General features: G+C 57.0%; 6 protein-coding genes across 6 annotated transcripts; 2 read left to right on the forward strand and 4 right to left on the reverse strand.

The window, feature by feature from the left end:
* Positions 1 to 62: 62 nt before the first annotated feature.
* On the reverse strand, positions 63 to 738 carry UV8b_03135 (uncharacterized protein; the record flags this gene model as incomplete). Its single annotated transcript, XM_043140633.1, has 3 exons — positions 63 to 317; positions 396 to 410; positions 562 to 738. 3 exons carry the CDS (start codon positions 736 to 738, stop codon positions 63 to 65), a joined length of 447 nt encoding a protein of 148 aa, XP_042996567.1.
* Positions 739 to 1,657: 919 nt separating this feature from the next.
* UV8b_03136 (uncharacterized protein) lies at positions 1,658 to 2,728 on the forward strand (the record flags this gene model as incomplete). Its single annotated transcript, XM_043140634.1, has 1 exon — positions 1,658 to 2,728. The coding sequence occupies one exon, from the start codon at positions 1,658 to 1,660 to the stop codon at positions 2,726 to 2,728; it is 1,071 nt and encodes a 356-aa protein (XP_042996568.1).
* A 634-nt stretch (positions 2,729 to 3,362) lies between these two features.
* On the reverse strand, positions 3,363 to 4,967 carry UV8b_03137 (uncharacterized protein; the record flags this gene model as incomplete). Its single annotated transcript, XM_043140635.1, has 3 exons — positions 3,363 to 3,410; positions 3,505 to 4,072; positions 4,165 to 4,967. 3 exons carry the CDS (start codon positions 4,965 to 4,967, stop codon positions 3,363 to 3,365), a joined length of 1,419 nt encoding a protein of 472 aa, XP_042996569.1.
* A 2,451-nt stretch (positions 4,968 to 7,418) lies between these two features.
* UV8b_03138 (uncharacterized protein) lies at positions 7,419 to 9,461 on the reverse strand (the record flags this gene model as incomplete). Its single annotated transcript, XM_043140636.1, has 3 exons — positions 7,419 to 8,222; positions 8,299 to 9,069; positions 9,315 to 9,461. The coding sequence occupies 3 exons, from the start codon at positions 9,459 to 9,461 to the stop codon at positions 7,419 to 7,421; spliced, it is 1,722 nt and encodes a 573-aa protein (XP_042996570.1).
* Positions 9,462 to 10,641: 1,180 nt separating this feature from the next.
* On the forward strand, positions 10,642 to 11,646 carry UV8b_03139 (uncharacterized protein; the record flags this gene model as incomplete). The annotated part of the gene is made up of 5 exons (XM_043140637.1): positions 10,642 to 10,693; positions 10,772 to 10,824; positions 10,947 to 11,020; positions 11,144 to 11,478; positions 11,636 to 11,646. The coding sequence occupies 5 exons, from the start codon at positions 10,642 to 10,644 to the stop codon at positions 11,644 to 11,646; spliced, it is 525 nt and encodes a 174-aa protein (XP_042996571.1).
* Positions 11,647 to 13,867: 2,221 nt separating this feature from the next.
* On the reverse strand, positions 13,868 to 15,844 carry UV8b_03140 (uncharacterized protein; the record flags this gene model as incomplete). Its single annotated transcript, XM_043140638.1, has 5 exons — positions 13,868 to 13,917; positions 13,995 to 14,252; positions 14,417 to 15,138; positions 15,229 to 15,536; positions 15,809 to 15,844. The coding sequence occupies 5 exons, from the start codon at positions 15,842 to 15,844 to the stop codon at positions 13,868 to 13,870; spliced, it is 1,374 nt and encodes a 457-aa protein (XP_042996572.1).
* Positions 15,845 to 19,407: the final 3,563 nt, after the last annotated feature.

Genomic DNA, 19,407 nt, shown 5'->3' on the forward strand with positions numbered 1-19,407 from the left:
GAAACAACCCGGCCCGTCCACCACGTCTATGCCCCCATGCCCCCATGCCCCCAGCAACGCCCCTACTCGGAGTCATCCTCCTCGTGGATGGTCTCGCCCTGCAGCCTCGACACCCTGAAGCGCGATATGTGGTCCCCCCAGCGGCGCGGCTGGGGCAGCGGCAGCGGCTGCGCCAGGTACTCGTCGAGGTAGTCCGTCTTGAGGCGGCGGCGGCTGTCGACCGGCGCGTCGTACATGCCCAGGTGGGTGGTGAGGAGGCCGGACAGCGTGGCCGCCAGGATGCCTGCAACGACGCCCACAAAGGCGGCTACGCTGAACTGCAGGGCTCGCGTCAGAGGAACAAGCAAAAACGAGACAAGGGGAGGGCCGATTTCCCAGTCGGGCGACGAGCGTACAAACGTAAAGAGGGGCTGTTTTGTCCCGATAACCAGTCAGTCAGTCAGTCAGTCAGTCGGTCAGTTCAGCGGCAGTTATATTCTCCGGTGGGCGCGGTTGTCGATGCGGTCGAGGCAAGCAGCGCGCGCGGGGAGGAGATGAAAAAGACGCGACGTCGAGCCTTACCTCTAGGCTGGCGAGAAAGGCGGCGAGGGCGGCGACGCAGGTGGAGAGGTAGTGGAGGAGGTAGCCGGTCGGGGCGAGCAGGGTCTTGAGCAGGCGGGCGGCGTAGGAGACGGGGGTCCAGGCGATGCGGAGGGGGAAGGCGATGGCTGCGACGGAGGTGCCGTACAGGTCGAGCATGGTGATGATGTGGGGAGGGGGGAGGGGGAAGGGTTTGTTTGGGTGAAGATGAAATGGGCGGACGGGGATGGGGGATGGATCCATGGGACGGCAAGGGTCGAGGGAGTGGGCCACCTCGTCCGCGCCTGCGCCAGGTACATACGGGGCCTGCGGAGACGGGCGACGGACGGGTGACGTCGCGGCACGGCTGTGGCGGCTGGCAGCTGGCAGCTGGCAGCTGGCAGCTTGTACGGAGTACGGAGTACCGAAGTTCCCTATATTGTCCGCAGCTCCAGCCTGCAGCCTCCCAAGACCCGGAGCCGGGGTCGACAGGATTGCCCAACGGCGGCCGTCTCTTGCTTCCTTCTTTTTTTGTCTTTTCCAACCTTTTTGACTCGAAACCAACCAATTCGCTCGTTTCTGCGTCGCGAATGCCGCTGGATAAAAAGACCCGGGCGGCTGCAAGAGAAACTTGCGAGGCACTGGGTACATACCGCCCACTTGGGCATGGCAACTTTGCTTGGAGTTACCAGCTTATGTCAGGTACCTACTGCCTAAGGCGTTCAGGGTGCGGGTGGTGGGGACCTGATCCACGTCGGCATGTCCTTTGCCGAAGCCGCGTGAAACTTCTTCCGCCCCAGGCCAAAACGGCTTGCTGCTTGCTACATGTGTCTTGCCAACCTCGACGGCTGCAGACATTGCAAGATAAAGACAACCCCCGTTGCGGCCGCAGCGAGTCGCCAATCGCCATCCGGCCGCCGCCCGCCACAGCCGCCCCGCCAGCTGCCTGACCACATAACTACCACCCAGGCCCCCTTCGCGCCCGGCCCCTCCGGCCCGACTTGCTTGGTCTGGTCCAAAATTCTCTGCCTTCCGCTCACCACCACCACCACCTCCCACCACCACCCCAAACACCACCCGTCGTCGCCGTCCGCAAAACATGGCCAAGTCCTACATCGCCCTCGGGTGCGAAGGCTCCGCCAACAAGCTCGGCATCGGCGTCATCCAGCACTCCCCCGCCGGCGGCGCCGTCGTCCTCGCCAACCTCCGCCGCACGTTCGTCCCGCCCCCCGGCACCGGCTTCCTGCCCCGCGACACGGCCGCCCACCACCGCGCCCACCTTGCCCGCCTGGCGCGCGAGGCCCTCGCCGCCGCGGGCGTCACCCCCGCCGACGTCGACGTCGTCTGCTTCACCCAGGGCCCCGGGATGGGCGCGCCCCTGACCGCCGTGGCCGTGGCGGCGCGCGCCCTCGCCCTCCTCTGGGGCCGGCCCCTCGTCGGCGTCAACCACTGCGTCGGCCACGTCGAGATGGGCCGCCTCGTCACCGGCGCGCGCGACCCCGTCGTGCTGTACGTCAGCGGCGGCAACTCCCAGGTCATTGCGTACGCCGAGCGCCGCTACCGCATCTTTGGCGAGACGCTCGACATCGCCGTCGGCAACTGCCTCGACCGCTTCGCCCGCACCCTCGCCATCAGCAACGACCCGGCCCCGGGCTACAACATCGAGCAGATGGCCAAGCGCGGCACCCGCCTGCTCGACCTGCCCTACGGCGTCAAGGGCATGGACTGCTCCTTCTCGGGGGTGCTCGCCGCCGCCGAGGCCCTCGCCGCCCAGCTAAGGCCGCGCCCCGGTTCCGCCGACAACAGCGACGAGGAGGAGGAGATGCCGCCCTTTACGCCCGAGGACCTGTGCTTCTCCCTGCAGGAGACCGTCTTCGCCATGCTGGTCGAGATCACCGAGCGGGCCATGGCCCACGTCGGCAGCAGCCAGGTCCTGATTGTCGGCGGCGTCGGCTGCAACGAGCGCCTGCAGCACATGATGGGCCAGATGGCCAGCGAGAGGGGCGGCAGCGTCTACGCCACCGACGAGCGCTTCTGCATCGACAACGGCATCATGATTGCCCAGGCCGGCCTGCTGGCCTACAAGACGGGCTACCGGACGGCCTTGGAGGACAGCGTGTGCACCCAGCGGTACAGGACCGACGAGGTGTACGTCTCATGGAGGGACTGACGTGGGGGTAAAAAGAAAGGAAAAAAGGAAAAAAGGAAAAAGAAAAGAAGAAGAAGAAAAAAGAGGAGGAGGAGGAGGAGGAGGAAAAAGATAAAAAAGGTTGCGCCGGGCCATTTTCATCCCCCCCCCTCCCATTCATCTTCCCACGAGGGCATTTCCCCTCTTTGCATCACCCCGACGTGCCCAAACAGAGGCAGCAAACCCCCTTCCTCCTCCTCAAGGAAGATTGTCAAGTGTTGCACGCCATCTTGCACTACTTTAGGCACGTGCCAAAATCGCAAAGATGCTGCTCCCAAGCTACCAAACTTTGCACTTTGTACGGGGTGGTCACTCGCACGGTCACAAATGCTCGCATTGCGTCCGGGAAACCGAGGAATCGGAAAAGAAAGAGCAGGAAAGAAACGCCTCATTAATTTGCTGTTAATGTGCTTTCCCATTCTTCATCATGCTCCACGCCGACACACACACACACACACACACACACACACACACATACACAAAAGAACAAAAAGAACCAAAAAAAACCAGCTCAAAGAACTAGGTGGGAATCTTTGAAAACGCCATCCCCCCAAACAGCTTTACCCATCGTCCGTCGTCCGTCGTCGTCGCATCATCATTCAGCGTTGCGCTTGCTTCAACCTTCATCCGTCGATGTAGGCTTGTACATTATCGTGGTGACATACTAGACGCGCAGTCAGTCAAGTCTCTTGCCATCCGTCACATGCTCCCTGGTTCATCAAAAAAAAATAGAGCAACGCGACTAATCAAGAGCTCACCTTGTTGTGGTACCTGGTCGTCGCCGATACAGCCAAGACGTTATTCTTGATGCTGCTGGTGGCCAGGTGGTTGAGAACGGTGTGGTTGGGCATGTTCAACACCGAGTTGTCGTCCTTCATCAGCGTGGCCGCGTTGAGAATCGGCTTGCCCAGGAAGCCAGGCAAGCTCGGCGGCGTGGGCAGCTTTTCAATGGCGCTGACGGCGTTTTTGTACGCTGAAGAGTCCTCGGGCTGGTCAAAGTCGACGAGGTACTGGGGAATCTGGCTCGAGTAGGACTCCGGCGGCAACACGGGCTTGCCCTTTGGCCTGGCTGGTTCCTTGGCCTGTGCTCCTGCTTGTGCGGCGTCCGAGCCCGGCTCTAACTTGGAGACCCCGGGCCGTCCTTGCTGGGATTCCCGCAGGGCATCGTCGGGGTTGACTTCAATGTAGTTGACCAGGTTGTTTCCGAAATCGACAGTCGTTGGCAGGTCGGGGGACGTCTGCATGATGCCATCCGCCAGAAATCGTAGGTGGTGGGTGCCGGGGAGGATGTAGACCGTCGTCGCAAAATGCCCCGGCTTTCCGTCGCTAAGTTTAACCACACACGCTGGTCAGAAATAAAGAAAGTACTGATGGAGGAGAAGGCTTTTTTTTTTTTCTTTTCCCCCGGGGCAACCTACACAGGGTGCAGCCGCTGCTTGCGGTTCCATTGGAAAATAGTACCCGTCACGTAAATCTTGTCGCCGCCGCGCTTCCACTCAATCTTTGTAGCAACAACAGGGCTTGTCTTGTCGACACGCAGCTCCTCGTACTCTTCGTCGTCGACCGTGGTGGCGCTGAGGGCAGAGCTCTTCCTGGTCAGGCCATCCGAGGACTCGCCCAGCTCGACATCGGGCAGTCCCTCCTCGGGGGCTAGGATGGGCGATCCGGGGGTGTGGACCTCCTCTTGGATGGGCAGAGGTAACCGCGGGGGTCCCCTCAGGTACATGTCGGTGATGCTGCTGTTGGAGACGAGGTAGGCGTCGATGCCGCCAGCCTGCTGAGCAGCCGAGGCCTGAGCTTCCTTGTGCGAACGAAGCGAGCTGGAGTCGACGGGCACATCGACGGGTTTCGATGGCTCCTCCCGAAGGGGTCGAGCCTCGGTGGGTTTCGACGGCGTGGATATGTTGCTGTGAGGCGAGCCGCTCAGAGACGAGACGGCCGTGCCTGGCAAGCTCCTTGGACGATTGACAATGGTGCGGCCGGTGGCCTGGGCGAGCGAGGGCTCTGGAGGAGCGGCAGAACTATGGGCAGCTTGCGCGGCGGGATTATTGCGAGGATCCTTGCGGTGGGGCAGGAGCTGGTGGTGATGATGGAGGTGTCCGTCGACGGGCGTAGACGTGGTGCCAGTTGAGCTGGCGGAATCGATCTGCGGGGCGGCAGCAGCACCAGGTGGCGAGCCTGACGAGCCCGACTTGGCAGCAGACGAATGGTTGTTGCCCATGGTTTGGCGGTGATGGCGGTGATGGCGGTGATGGTGGTGGTGGTGGTGGTGGTGGTGGTGGTGGTGATGGTCGTGGAACCGTGCCCCGCGGGGAGCCTGCGCTCCTGCTCTGTTGAAAATTGTCTGGGGGTTTTTTTTTCTGTTTCTTGTTGTTTTGATACTTGTTATGATGTTTTCCTTTTTATTTTATTTTTTTTTAACTTTTTTTCCCCGGTACGAGGGGGAGGTCGACAAGAGGCCGGCGCCTGACGATGCAGGCAACGCGTTGCTCGGTCTTGGGGACGGCTCGCTTGATGGAGGTGCGAGGGCCAGGAAAGCGGGCGCCGGAAGAGTGTGGTCTCGTCTCGTCTCGTCTCGTCTGGTCTGGTCTGGTCTGGTCTGGTGGTTTCTGCTATACCCGACTCCGGAGCACCACCGCCCCAGCACAGTGCAGGCAGCCAAGGGTGAGTCTGAGTCAAGCGATTCCGGCGACAGCAGGGCAGGCTCTGGCGATTGAACGCGAAGCAACGCCCTTGCCCCACACGGCTGGCCGGGGAAAAAAAAATTTAAAAAAAAAAAAAAAAAGAGGAAAAGAAAAAAGGCAAGGGAAAGGCGTCCAGCGCAGAACTCAAGCTAGAAGCCAAGGCTGGCATTCCCGGTGCTTCGCAGCGATGAGGGGGCGAGGGCGGGCCAGGGCCGCATGCGAGGAAAGGTCGAGGTTTTTGCTTTGCCATGACGGTGGCTGGCCCGGGTCATGGTGGCCTGGAAGTCCAGGCCTGGCTGGCTGGCTGCTGGCTGGCTGCTGGCTGGCTGCTTGCTGTCAGGCAAGGTACGGTCAACAAGTAACCATGTGCGGAGTACTTTGTATGTTGCATGTATGTCGGTGGCCAACTCGCGGGGCGGGGTTTAGCCGCCTTGCTGGCCTGGGGCGCGCGGGATTGGCCGAGCCTGCTGTGGTCCATCCATCTAGGGCGGTGGTGGCTATAGGCTATTTGCCAGCGGACCAGCGCTCCTGCCTTATTGCCGCCTGCCGCCTGCCGCCTGCCGTGCCTTGTCTGCCCCGAAGCGATGGTTGCGGCGCGGTGGCTGGCCGCGAGACCACATGCACATACACAAATTGTACATATACCGACCGAGTTTTTTCTTTTTTTTTTTTTTTTGCCAGCGGCCCCAGGGCTAGCTCCAGCGCACAATTCGCAAAGCACCGCCGCAGAACCCGTTTCCAGCGGCCGAATACCCAACACGCGAGATGATGGATGGATGGCTGGATGGATGGCTGGATGGCTGGATGTGGATTCACCAAAACCCCACCAAACTTTTCACCAGCAGCCCCCCACCGACCGAGACGAACCCCAGCCGGATCTGATTGAACTTGCCGCCAGCCATCTGCTTACAACAAACGAGGCCCAAAAAAAAAAAAAAATCCAAACATCCAACCATCCAACCATCCGGACATCCAGACATCTAAAATCCCAAATCGTCTTCACCACTTCCCGTCTACAATTCTCATCCTATATCTTCTCGGCACCTCTCTCTCCCGCTCCAGCTAAACGGATGGCTCGGGGGCAAGGTTTTGCCCCCTCCTCTGTGGCGGCTCGCTTGGCCTCGACGGCTGATTTCGTCCGTCGCACAAAGTCTCTCCCACGCTCGCTGCCACTGGTCCGCCGCTAGTCAACTTTGCACCTGACCAATTTTGTGCGATTTGATGTCATCCGTCCTCTTCCCAACCGGCTTCTTCAGCCTCGATCCAAAAACATGCAACATGGCTATCATCTGAGGGGTATACCATACCACCCTTTGGCCTCTTGACTCTCTCTGCCCGCCCGCTGCTCAACGAGAGAAAGACAAGACCGGACGGATGCTTCCCCTTTGTCGAGTCGAGACTCCTGCACGCTTCTCCTCCCATCTATTCCATCATCCAGCATAGCAGCCGCCGAGCCGCAAACATGCAGGGAGAACACCAACCCAACCCCCTCGACCCGACCGACTCGCATTGGCACATGGCAGCGGCCGAGCAGACCGTCAAGTGAAACTGTTTAGACGGGTCTTGGATGACCCTGATTTTACTTCCTTGTTGCAGTTTGCCTGGTGAGGGCTCCTCTGCTTCTTCCGTCTATTCTACTCCGTACCACACAACCCGGGAAATGCAATGTATCAACTCCCCGACTCCTTGCAAAATGCCTGACCCAGTCAACCCACCAGCCCAACCTCCTGTTTGCTCGCTGTGCCGAAAGATACTATACTATACACTTCTAACTCGTCCAGTCCAGAGGAACAGCTGCCACAGGAATCGCCATTCGTGGACTCAGTCTCCCTTGGCGGGACAGAAACTAGCCGAGGGAGAAAAAAAAAAAAAAAGGCAAAATCGCTCCTCACCATGGACCCCGGGGCCTCCTAATGTCCCCCTTGATTCTACAAACCGTCCGTCACTGGAGATCAAGCTGCTCGCGGAAAGAATCCAGTAGCATCCCCCTATGATGCCGCTTGCGCTTGAACTGCTGTCGAGGGTGGTTGCGGCGGAGTCCTGTTGCTTCCACCTGCCGCCACCGCCGCCGCCGCCGCCGCAGCAGCAGCAGCAGAGGCCGCGGCTGCTGCGTCTGGAGGAACCTGCGGTCGCCCTCCGCGAAACATGTACGAATTTAACGGAATGGTGGCTCTAAACTTGAGTGCTCGAGTGTCGAACGGATCAACTTCATACACCGGCGGATCGTCATCGTCATCGTCGGAATCATATTTCCACCGGTCAGAATAGTCGCTTCTCTCATGTCTCGGTACTCTCGTCATTCCTCTACGATCAATCCAAAGTCTTTGAAGGCGGCCGATGCGTCTTCGGAAGGATGGCTGGTTGCCATGCGATTGTTCACTGTCGGCGCCACCCGCCTTGAACTGGAACATGGCCAATGATGAGTCGGGCTTGTCCATGTCCATTGGCTCGGCTTGCACTTCATCAATATCCATCTCCTCCGAAGAGATGGATGCCGGAGGCGTCATCAAGTATTGAGTCTTTGCAGCTCTGAACTTGAGCTCCATGCCTTGTTCCTTGATCGGCGACAGCGGATCCCGGGTGAGATCGATATGATTCTGGTTCCATCTCCGGTGGTTCTGCACCTTGTTCTCGACTTCCTCTCGGAGCTCGTTCTCCTTTTGTGCCAGTTGGTCAGCCAGCAGCACTAGGTCTTGCTCGCTTGACCGGCCATCGGTTCGGACAGGTGCGCGAAGCTGAGTAGCTTGTTGCCGTTGCGCACCTGCTGGCTCCGCAGCCTTTCGCTTGGGCGGCTAGAACCGTTTTCATGTGAGTGAGTGGACTTTTCCTCTTCTTCTCTTCCCTTTTTGCCCTTTGACTGCTTCTTACCTTTTGATTTACAAGCTCTTCATCGTCGCCCTTGATGCCCAATCTCAGCTTCATCTGCTTCAGTTTTGTCCGTTCCTCGAAAACGGCTCGGTCCATGTGCAACAGGTCCCGCTTGGTCATCTCCCGTTCAAATGACAAGAGAACGAGCTGGCGACCATCTTCGAGCTCCCGCCGCAGACGCTTGAGCGTCTCTGCAACCTTGTTGTCACGAGCTCTCGTCTTCCGGGTCTGTCGAGCTTCTCTTCTGCGGAAGCAGACGTATGGATCGGTATCATCTGTTTCTTGGTGCGTCTCGAATTTGAGCATGGGGTGAAGAGGCTTGTTTCCCGTCTCCAGACGGCGGTTCTTCCAGTACTGATAGATTGCTTTGGCATGCTGCAGTATTGGAGTCGACTCGAGGTGATTGAGAGACGGAACCATCATGTCATAGGCGACAACCGTATTGTCCACTGATGCATATGGAGTCTGCTCAGCCGCCGCGTCCTCGAACACTTCCATGATGCGTTCAAAGTCGTCTTCGGAGAGAGAACCACCCGCGGGGCTGCTGCCATTATACGAGGCGAGAAATTCGGCATCCTCACTGCTCATGTCATATTGGCAGCTTATACATTCCTCTACAGTTTGCGAAAACCGAATATATGACGAGGGCTGATGAAAGTTACTGGGGTAGATTGCATCATAGTTGATGTCACTCTCCTTGGGAGGCGGCACAGGAATCTCTTGAGTGGTGCTCACTCCAGTTTCCTTGAGGATGCTTTGAAGGTGAAATTCCTACAAAGGCGAAGAAAAAAAAAACGAAACGCAGCACGCATTAGTCAGACTGCAAACCGCCCTTGTTGGTGAGGTGATGCAGGTAGGAAAATGAAGTTTACAAGGCAAGTTGGTCTCGGACACTTGACGAGAACCCCCAAGTCTCATCCCATCCCATCAGAGGAGTGACACGTGACGCAGCACGTGATATCAGAGTGCAGAGTTTGTGCCCGGGGGTGGAAGGGAAGGGTGTTTGATATACGCACTTTTTCTTCAGCATGCTCGACACCGGTGGCGATTTGGTTTTCGGTGGTAAGTGCTTCGTACTCGGAGGGATCGATTTGATCCTCTCTAAGCACAGGAAGAGCGGTTTTGACACTCAGCTTCTTGACTCTGACCTTGCGAGACGACATGGTGGCGGCCGGGGGCAAGATGGGCAACAAGCCAGCGGAAAACCCGCAAAAAAAATCGATCAAGTCATAAAAAGAGGCATCAAAAGTCGCCTTTTGCCAAAATCGAGATGGAAAAGGCGTTGTGGCGGCTCTTTTTTTGATGACGAAGTTGTCACGGTCGACGGGGTGACGTTGGGGATGGTTTTGCCGCGCGAAGAATTTTCGCCAGGTTGCAGGCCGCAGGAAGACTTGGCTGGCGGTTGTTTGATGACGGCAACGAGTGAGTGGGTGGTGCAGGAGCGGGTGGAACGCGCTCAATTGTTTTTTTTTTTTGGGGGGGGGAAGGGGGCCGGAGGGGGGGAAGTCACTGCTGGCTACTTTTTGGGTGGGGAAGCTACCTACTTTTGGCGTTGGGGCCCCCGCCTCCTGTCGCACCCCCTCCTCTTTTTTAGGCTCCGGCGCGCTGAAGAGGAGCCTAGCCAAGGGCGTTAGCCACCTGTAAAATGGCTGCTACGACACCCTGAACTGGGGCCGCATGCCGCTAGGCCCAGCACACCCTCTGGATGGTTACGACGAGGCCAAACAGCCAAACAACCGGCGTATTGCCGTGGCTTGCTGCCTGCTCCGCCTCGTGTCTATGAGCGCCACATCTCGCTTGCAACATGGGGCTTGCGAGCGCGTGCTGGTTCCGACTTGCGCCTTGTGCAGCGCAAATGCAGCGCAAGTGCAGACTGCGGAGGAAGCTGCTGCAAAACGGTGGTCCGAATGAAACGACCTGATGCAAAAGTCTTGGTGCCATTTTTCTGTGAAATGCTGACTTTGGAAATCCCTTGCCTGCCTGCCTCGTCGTTTAGAAAGCGTCTGGTACGGGCAGCCCCGCCACCCAGCTGCACACTTGGCCCGTGCGCCCTGGCGGCAGCTGGCCGCCCAGCCCAGCCAACTGAACCCCGCGGAGAGAGACTGAGACTGGAGCCTTGTTGGCCTCGGGACTGGAAAGTCGACGGACAAGACAAGCCCACCCAACACATCCCAACTCTAACCCGTCGGCTTCGAGCGACGACGACGACGACGGCCCGGATTCTCTCGACCTGCTCCTCCTCCTCCTCTGCTGCCCGCCGGATTCGCAGGCATTCGCGGGCGACGAGAGCGCTTTTGGCATCCACCGCACCGGCCACCTGCCCGATCCAGGCCGCCGCCCACGATGGGCAACACCACCAGCCAGGTCCTGGACACCATCGTCCAAGGATCCAACTGTACGCGAACCACGCCCTAGCTGCGTAGAGCTTCTTCCTCCCGTCCGCACGTTTTGCCCCCGGCGCTGACCCGGCCAGTCGACCGAGAAGAAGTCGACCGGCTGCGCAAACGATTCATGAAGCTCGACAAAGTAAACGCTCCTTCCCCTGGGCGGCTTCGCGCCTCGCCTTGGCACCTCGCCTTGGCGCCTCGCCCAGCTGAATAACCAAAGGGCCGATGCTAACCAAGGCCTGCGCCCTTTTCTTTCGCCAGGATAACTCGGGAACCATTGAGCGCGACGAGTTCCTCAGCCTGCCGCAAATATCGTCCAACCCCTTGGCAACGCGGTTCGTCTCGCGCCCCTCCCTTCGTCCCACGACTTCAACCAGCCCCCCTCTCTGCCGTGTCTCGTGGTGCTTGTCGCTGACGCTGAAACGCGCGTGCCTGCGTGCGTGCGTGCTCCTCGGAAGAATGATTGCCATTTTCGACGAGGACGGCGGCGGCGACGTCGATTTCCAAGAGTTCGTGTCCGGGCTCAGCGCCTTCAGCAGCAAGGGCAACAAGGAGCAGAAGCTGCAGTTCGCCTTCAAGGTGTACGACATTGATCGCGACGGGTACATTAGCAACGGCGAGCTGTTTATCGTGCTGAAGATGATGGTGGGTAGCAACCTCAAGGATCAGCAGCTGCAGCAGATTGTGGACAAGACCATGATGGAGGCGGACCTGGACAACGACGGCAAGATCAGCTTTGACGAGTTTACCAAGATGGTGGAGAATACGGACGTGAGCATGAGCATGACGCTGGGTGGGTTTTTTCCCTTTTTTTTTTTTTTTTTTCCCCCTTTTTCCCCCCTTTTTTTTCCCCTTTCCCCCCCTTTCTTTCCCCCGCTCTTGGATTCTTTTATTTTGCGCCGCGTGTTTGAAACTCTGTGCTCGGGACTCGCTGGCTGATGCCCGTCTAGACCAGTTCTAAAGACGTTTGGTTTGGCAAGTCGGCCACGGGGTTCTCGAGATGCTGGCCTTGGCTGGGAGACGTGATGCATGCCGCGGATGGCTTCTTGGGGCTGGGGTAGGCGCACCGCACGCCACGGCAATGATGACGATGATTAGCACGAGGCCATGTTGCCTCCAGACCCCCGCTGCATGTATCGCGCGAGAAACGAAGCGAGGCTGCCGGCGCCCCGGTGCACTTTTACCGTGACTGTGACTGTGACTGTGACTGTGACCGTGACCGTCAACGACTGTGACCGAGTCCGAGTCCGAGTCCGAGTCCGAGTCCCGTCCTGCCCCGCCCCGTATCTTTCCCCCGCCCCGCTAGCGTCATCGTCTACCGGCCAGCACAGCAGCCCCCCGCCTTTGCCGTGCCCGTTGCGCACGCAAACAAGCTTCATATGTCGCATTGCGTCGCCCAAAATCCCCGTTGTTTGCCCCCCTTCCCCCGGAGCCCAGTCGTGTGTGTAACCCTTGCCCTCCCCCCCCCCCCGCCCTGCCTGCCTGCCTTCTGCCTGCCTGCCCCGGAGCCGACGCGTCTCCGCTGAACCACCAGACTTCTTTCCGGTTGGCCGAGAGGTCACTGGTACTCACCCCCCACCCCCGGGAGCCCAGGGTGCCAAGCGACGTATAGCCGGTAAGAGAGGCGATGGTACTTTGGATAGTTGGATCTGTGGCGATTTGAGTTGCGCACTGCACGTTGTGAGTTCTCAAGTTTAGGTTGCAGGTGCAGCAATGTGCAAGTTGCAATGGCGGATGTACTCCGTGATCTGTAGTACCCAAGGTTAGGTTAGGTACCCGGTACCTAAGTTATGGGACGGATTCCGGCTGCGTCCCCCGCATTGGGCCGTGGCGGGTACCTAAGGGTATTGACCCTCTGTTGTGCCGGCATTTGTGCCAGGCGCCTGGAAAGCGCCGAGGCAACGTTAGTCCAAGACATGCGCACGCCACACGCTGCACGCCACACGCTGCACGCCACACGAGGTTGCCATGTGGCTGGCTGGCGGGTGATGCCTGGCTTCCGCTGCACAAAGTGAAGGTGAAGGTGAAGGTAAAAAAGCAAATTGAAAGTGAAAAAGCGGCCTTGGCCGTCAAGTACCGAAATTGTATCAATCTATGGAACCAGAGACCGCACCAGACCCCCAAGGTTGGTGGGGGAAAACCCCCCCGTCTTGTTTATGCGCGGCCGGCATTCATCACTTGACCAAACGTCGGCGCGGCTGGCTCATTTCTATTTGCATGCGACAACTGCTCGTCTCAGCTCAAGCAGGAGGACTGGCCAGACTGACTACTCCGTACCTGCCCGGGCTGTTGTTTGCTGGACCACGACGGGCGGGGGGGGGGAGCGACAACAAGACGGCCGGCGTACCACACCCGTCCGTCGCGGGTTTTCCTGCCTGCCTGCCTGCCTGCCTGCCTGCTTGCTTGCTTGCTTGCTTGCTTGCTTGCTGGCTGGGCTGGGCTGGGCTGGGAAGATATGTGTGTGTCCCTGGCCATGCGGCACAAAGGCCATCCAATCGCGACATCGCGACATCAAAAACAAGCAAGATTCGCCCTCGCTCGGCAGAGCCCGATAAAGACAAAGGAAGAAAAAAAAAAAAAAAAAAAAGGACGAAAAAGAAGCGGCAAAGACGAGGCGAAGACAAGAAGAAGGCCAAGAGGAAGAAAGAGGGAAAGAAAATTGCCGAGTACGCTAAGGCCGCGGGTCGATGCAACGCCATGTCCCAAACCCAACGCCTTTCCCCCTTTTCCCCGGCTCCATATCCAGCCATGCCCCTTGATTTAGCGCCAGCGCTGTTTGTTTGTTTGTTTGTTCGTTTGTATTTCCAAGCACGGAAAGACGAAACCACTCAAACGCCCTCCTCACCCAGTGCCTGCCTCCCTTGGCACCTCTGCCCCCAATCCCACCCTTGACGGGGGCCTTGATGGGGGCTGTCAAAGTGCGGTTTCACCCCAGTATTAGTTTGGTAAAGCTCCATGTGCAAAAAGAAGCAGCAAAATCGTAAAGCGGAAAAAAAAAAAAAAAAAAAAAAAAAAAAAAAAAAAAAAAAGTAAAAAAAAAAGTCGACGGCTGGTATCAAATGGAATGCCGAAATCCAACCCCCAAACCCTCCCTCTCTCTCCCCCCCCCCCTTCTTCCCCAAGGTCGTAGCTCGTACAAGGTCTGCATTGCGTCGGCTCTCGGCTTCTCTCGCCAGCAGTCGTCATGCCGGACCATCTCTTTGGTCAAACAGGTCTAAACACTCCTCCAACACTGAAAAGTGAGTGGAGAAACAAAGAATTAGCCTCAACACCGGTGCCGAGTTCACGGCCCGCATCTTGTTCACCTACCCGCTTCAATCTGCTCTTCCCACACTCCGTATTCGTAATCGACCAGTCCATGTCGCTCTATGCCGTCGCAAAGTCGGATCAGCTCGTCTCCCATCTTCTTGACCGTGTCTTCGCTCATCAGGCTTTGCGATCCGGACTCCTGCTGCCCAGAGCTCATCAGCTCCTTCTGCTGAAACGCCAAAGCCAGCCATGCGTTGTTCAAGTCAGCCCAGCGTCGTAATCGATCTTCGTGCAAGGCCGAGTTGTCCTGATGTAAGCCTAGCGCGTTTTTATTAAATCTTTTGTTAGTCTTTTGTTGAGGGCTGGCAAAAAAAAAAAAAAAAAAAAAAAAAAAAAAAAAAGGTTGACGCACGGCCGTTCCGTAGGGGACGAGAGGAAACGAGGGGGGGGGGGGGGGGGGGCAGCCGTCAATTCATTCATACCCAGTTCCACGACATGCGAAAGCATCCAGCTGGTTATGCTGCATAGAGTGGCCGAGGCTCTCTCCAGCTGTCCACTAGACACGTCTTGGAAGACTGTTCTCAGTTGGCTTTCAAAGGTTGCCCACCTCTCTGCCGCGGCGTCTTCCTCACCATACTCTCGTGCCTCGGCAGGTCCGGCTCGGGAGCTTGTAGACTGCTGGTGGTGTCCGTCATTTACGTCGGACATGCTGCTGAAATATGACAAGCCAGGATTTTGCGCTTGATACGCATTCGTGGGAGTGCTCGAGCTTTGGCCTGACGCTTGCAGTGCCGTTGCCGCGTCGCCAGCTGCTTCCGAGGTGAAATAGTTCGAGACCACGTCCGAGGGTAATATTTGCATTGCTGCATGTTGCCGCGCTGTATACTGCGGCGTGTCGTAGACGGACTGTTGTGTCGCCGCATGCGGAACGTTGTACATGATGATATCCGCATTGTAACTCCCGGGCAATCCCGGCGTCTGACTTCGTGTGTCGCCTTCATCATAGTCTGTGGCGTTGGCGTTGGCGTAAGCCAGTAGGATGGACGGGATTGTCGGCGCAGACGCAGAATATCCAGACGATTGGTTCTGGTAGTAGCTGCTGTAGTTGCCATCTGTACCCATGCTTTGAGGGTTCGCCGTCGACAGAAATGGCGGCGCTGGTCGGTATCGTTGCCCAAAGGGCTTGCAATTGAGCAGTCTTGTGCTGACGAAACCTGCGACGTTTGCTTGTGCTCTGAAGTCTGATGGACTGAATCTTCATTCTGCTTCTCACCGCGGCCAAGAGGGTCCATACCATGGAGCAGAACACCTTTGCCCACCTTCCCCCCAAACCCTCGGGTTCTTGAAGACGTTGAGGATTTGACTCGGCGGCGGTTGCTGGAAGCCGAGTACAAAGGTAACGACGCGGAAGTTGTTCTTCTTCTTCTTCTTCTCCTTCTTCTCCTTCCTTTCCTTCTTCTCCTTCTTCTCCTTCTTCTCCTTCTTCTCCTTCTTCTCCTTCTTCTCCTTCTTCTCCTTCTTCTCCTTCTTCTCCTTTTCTCCTTCTTCTCCTTCTTCTCCTTCTTCTCCTTCTTCTCCTTCTTCTCCTTCTTCTTCAAATGTCTTGTCAAGGAGTGTGACGACAATGCTGAAATAGCCCAGAGAAGGCAAGGGGGGGGGGGGGGGGAATAGGAAATCGGTTCTTTGCCGGAGACGGGTTCGGTTCTTAGCCAGGAGGAGAAACAATTCTCTCAGGACTTGGCGATGTAATAGCCAGGCTCATTTATATGACGTAGTGGGCCGGGCGGCGGCGGCTTTCATATAATTACGCATTGACGGGTTCTTTTACACAGCTCGCGACCAAATTGGCTCTAGGCCTGATGGTGCTTTCGTACCGAATCTATGACCATGGTCGCAACCCGAGGGGTCATATTAGCAGCTCCAATGGGAAATGAGGTTGTCGAAACAGGGCGGATTAGGAGAGGTAAAACTTGTTGTAATGTACGCCCTGCAAAATAGGGATACAAGATCATGCACTGCTATGCAGCCAGTAGTAAAGTCCCGCAGAGTCTTTTGCAAAACAACCCAGCTTGTCGTTTGAGGCGGCCGGGTTGCAACGGAGCCAAGATGATGGGTGTGGCTGGCCATCCACAAAAGCCTCCCGGTACCAAGTACTTGGTTCTACGACTCGTGCTAATTAATGATCAGTATTCCAGAACATTCAAGCTTTGCCGCCGGCATGACACTATTCTCCTCCCCTGCGAGAAGCCCGACCTACCGGGGTGGTGGTAAACAGCACCGGGGTGTCGGCGGCGTAACTCGCCAGGTCGAGTCAGCAGTGGCTACCTCTTTCAAGACAATAGTTCAAGGACTCTGCAGCAGCAGATGAAAGGCTCTGAATCTCTGACACTCTGACGTCTGACGCCCAGGGAGAAAATTGAAGGAACACAGGTAAATTGTCCAACGGATAGACTGCAATAACCACGAGCTCAAACATTACGAGAAAATCCCTACTTCGTTAGGCTGGTCCGCACTAACAAACAGGGGGGGGTGGGGAGGGGGGGGTAGAAAGGGGGAGGAAAACTCAGGACATCAGGTACCCATCCATGATTGAAATTCAACCAGCGTCCTTTGGAAGAAGTGCGATAAATGTCTTGGCGCGAGCGTGTCGGGGGCCCTGAGAGCTCTGGAATGATTGTTGGAACAAAACCACAAGACACCACGCGAGGACCCAAGTGGGACAACGTAGATTGTGGCCGGCCCAGAGGACTGGGCTGGGCCTGTTTTGGCTAGTGCCTGGGCCGACGAGACTATGTAAAGCAAGGGAGCTTTGGGGGTTTGCATCAAGGCCCCTGTGGACGCTGGTCCGCGGCTGGTGCTAGTCGGGAGTGTATTTCCGCTTCATATGGAACTGACGCCCAGAGACTAGAAGCAAAACCAAACTGTAAAGGGAGTGAGAAGCGAAAAGCTCCCGCTCACTACTTTCATCATCAACTTGTAGGCGGCGTGCTGATGACGCAGGCCGGTTTCAAAATCAGGCGCAAGCCAATGCCAGCAAACAGGCACGCCCAACCGTTCCTTGATTCGCGCTCAAAGGGGGTTTTCGGGTTTGAGGGAACAAGAATCGGAGAGTAGAAGAGGCGGGGGATGAAGAGGAAAGATGACCCATCAAGACGAGAGACGGAACAGGTTCATGTCTCATCTCTCGGCTCCATGTCTTCCCCATCACAAATGGATACTTTGGTTGCGCAAAACTAAACCATGCGATACAGGACGCTGCCATGTATTGTTGGAGTCAGCGTTGCGGAGTCGGTAAGGAATCACCGGGTCCTCTTGCATCTCCATGCTTAGCTACGGGTCGCATGCATGATGCATGGAGATCACTTGGCGTTAGATGCACGCGATTCGGTGACCTTTGCTCGAATGACACGCTGCTGAAACCATCAGCAGCGCATGGGGGCGCAAATGAGAGCATCTCAAGGACTGTGGTAACGTGAATCCTGAGATAAGTAGCGAGTGTGCCTTGCTCCTGAACCTGTCACTGCTGTTATCATCTCGCGAAGAGAAACGAACATGTTGTCACACGTTGAAAGGAAAAGAAGAATTCCCGTGACATCGGTCCAGCAAGTTGAGCGTGGAGGTAGATACATACATACCAGGCCGTAGACGGTAGGACCCCTGTTGACCATCCCCAAGCTACCAAGTAGCTTGGGCAGGGGTGGTGATTTTGTTGACGCGAGCAAGCAAACCAAAGCAGCATACCCAGGGAGACTGTTCGTCTGCCACTCATCCGAGCGAGATGGCGACGACCCCGTCGTCGATCAGTAACCGGGACCATGGCCGGCCACTCACGACAGGTTGCCGCGCCACGGAGCAGCCTCATGATGCGGGTAGCACCAGAACTTGGAGGCTTTTTGTCATGATCGATCCGAGACATTCGTCAACACCGAGCGCAAGCCTGAAGCGACCGACTTCTGATGCTTGATGGAGCCGTACGCCCCGAGGGATCCATGAATAGAAGGTATTGACGGGCCAGACTCGCTGAGCAGAGCAGAGGCTGCCCAGGTAGCAGCAACACGCGACAGCAAGGACCGACTGGTCTCCAGGCACAGTTTTTGTTTGTTGTCTGTCACTTTTGGACTTTTGGCAGAGAGTAGCGGGCACAGTAGCGGGCGGGCACGTTGGTATGTACATGGCAACCGCCGGAATCCTCGGCCGCCGCCACCTGGGAGCAGAGCCCGTACTCCGTCCGTAGCGACGAATCATGCATGCAATGGTACTTGCGTACCACTGGGAGGTGGATAGCACGGTCCTGGTCAGACCTCGGCTGCCCTGTGACGGTCATCCAAGCATTTGAGCGACTGAGCGATGCAATCGGGACAGACCACTGATCGAAGATGAGACCGAGCCTGGTACGACGCTTGCTTGCCCTGAGAGTGTGGGTGGCAGGCGCTGAGCGGCAGGGCAAGCAAGGCAAACCTTGACCCGTGGTCGGGTTTGTGATGGCTTGTCAGGTTCATGATGCTGGCGCGCTCGAGCGCTGCGAGATGCTACTTCTAGAGGCGTACGATGGCGGCGAGTCCGAGTTGAAGCTGGATCGAGAATCACGTCTGGTTTGAGCTGCTGAGCGGTTGCAAACAGACTCCTATAGACGGAGAAAAAACCGGGGTCAGCGCGACCAACGCCATTGCCAAGCTGAGCCACAGAAATGACAGGATCCTCCTTCCCTGAGGAGAAAGATGAACAGTTAAACACGGGTGTTTGAGGAAGGCAGGTGGGGAAACGGAAATTAACCATTGAAGGCCCGCGCCTGCCCGGTGCATAACTTTTCGAGAACCGGGACGTGCAATGAAGCCAAACATTAAAGTCATGAAGCATGGAACATGGGTCATAAGCATGGGAGCATGGGAGCATGAGCTCCGTCTTCATTATTATTTACATGATTATTGGCAGATCTTCGCTCACGACTTCTCACATCAACCATCAGCCACTACTCCGTACTGAGGGATGCATCTTGCATGTGCTGCCATTGATTAACCATCGGGTATTCAAAAAGGTCTGGTCAACTCCATGTCATTCTCGACACCCAGCAGCGGGCAGCGCACAGCGCACAGCGCACAGTGCACAAGTGACAGTGGATAGGAGAGTGGGTAGGAGTACCGTTATTTGGTGCCCTGTCCCCATCTCACTCCGTATTCGAGTCTCGAAACAATCATTGTCCCCGACGATGTGCGAAAAGGTGTGGAAAGGCCAGGCCATCGAGACAAAGTCGGCCGGAACTCACAATATGCAGGCAAATGTGCATTTTCCAGGAAGGAGGGGGGGGCAACTTGTCATGCACAATGCTGGCCAAGTTGCATGGAACTTGTGCTCCGAAAGGGCCAGCCTTTGTGCGATTTTTACATATTAGAGGTGCGTAGGAATTGCAAGAAGCTACGGATGCTTCGTACACAAGGGCCATGCAGAGGTATCCATCCACGCATGCCTGCTCAAG

This window comes from Ustilaginoidea virens, chromosome 2, assembly GCF_000687475.1.
Source record: "Ustilaginoidea virens chromosome 2, complete sequence".
Lineage (NCBI taxonomy): Eukaryota > Fungi > Ascomycota > Sordariomycetes > Hypocreales > Clavicipitaceae > Ustilaginoidea > Ustilaginoidea virens.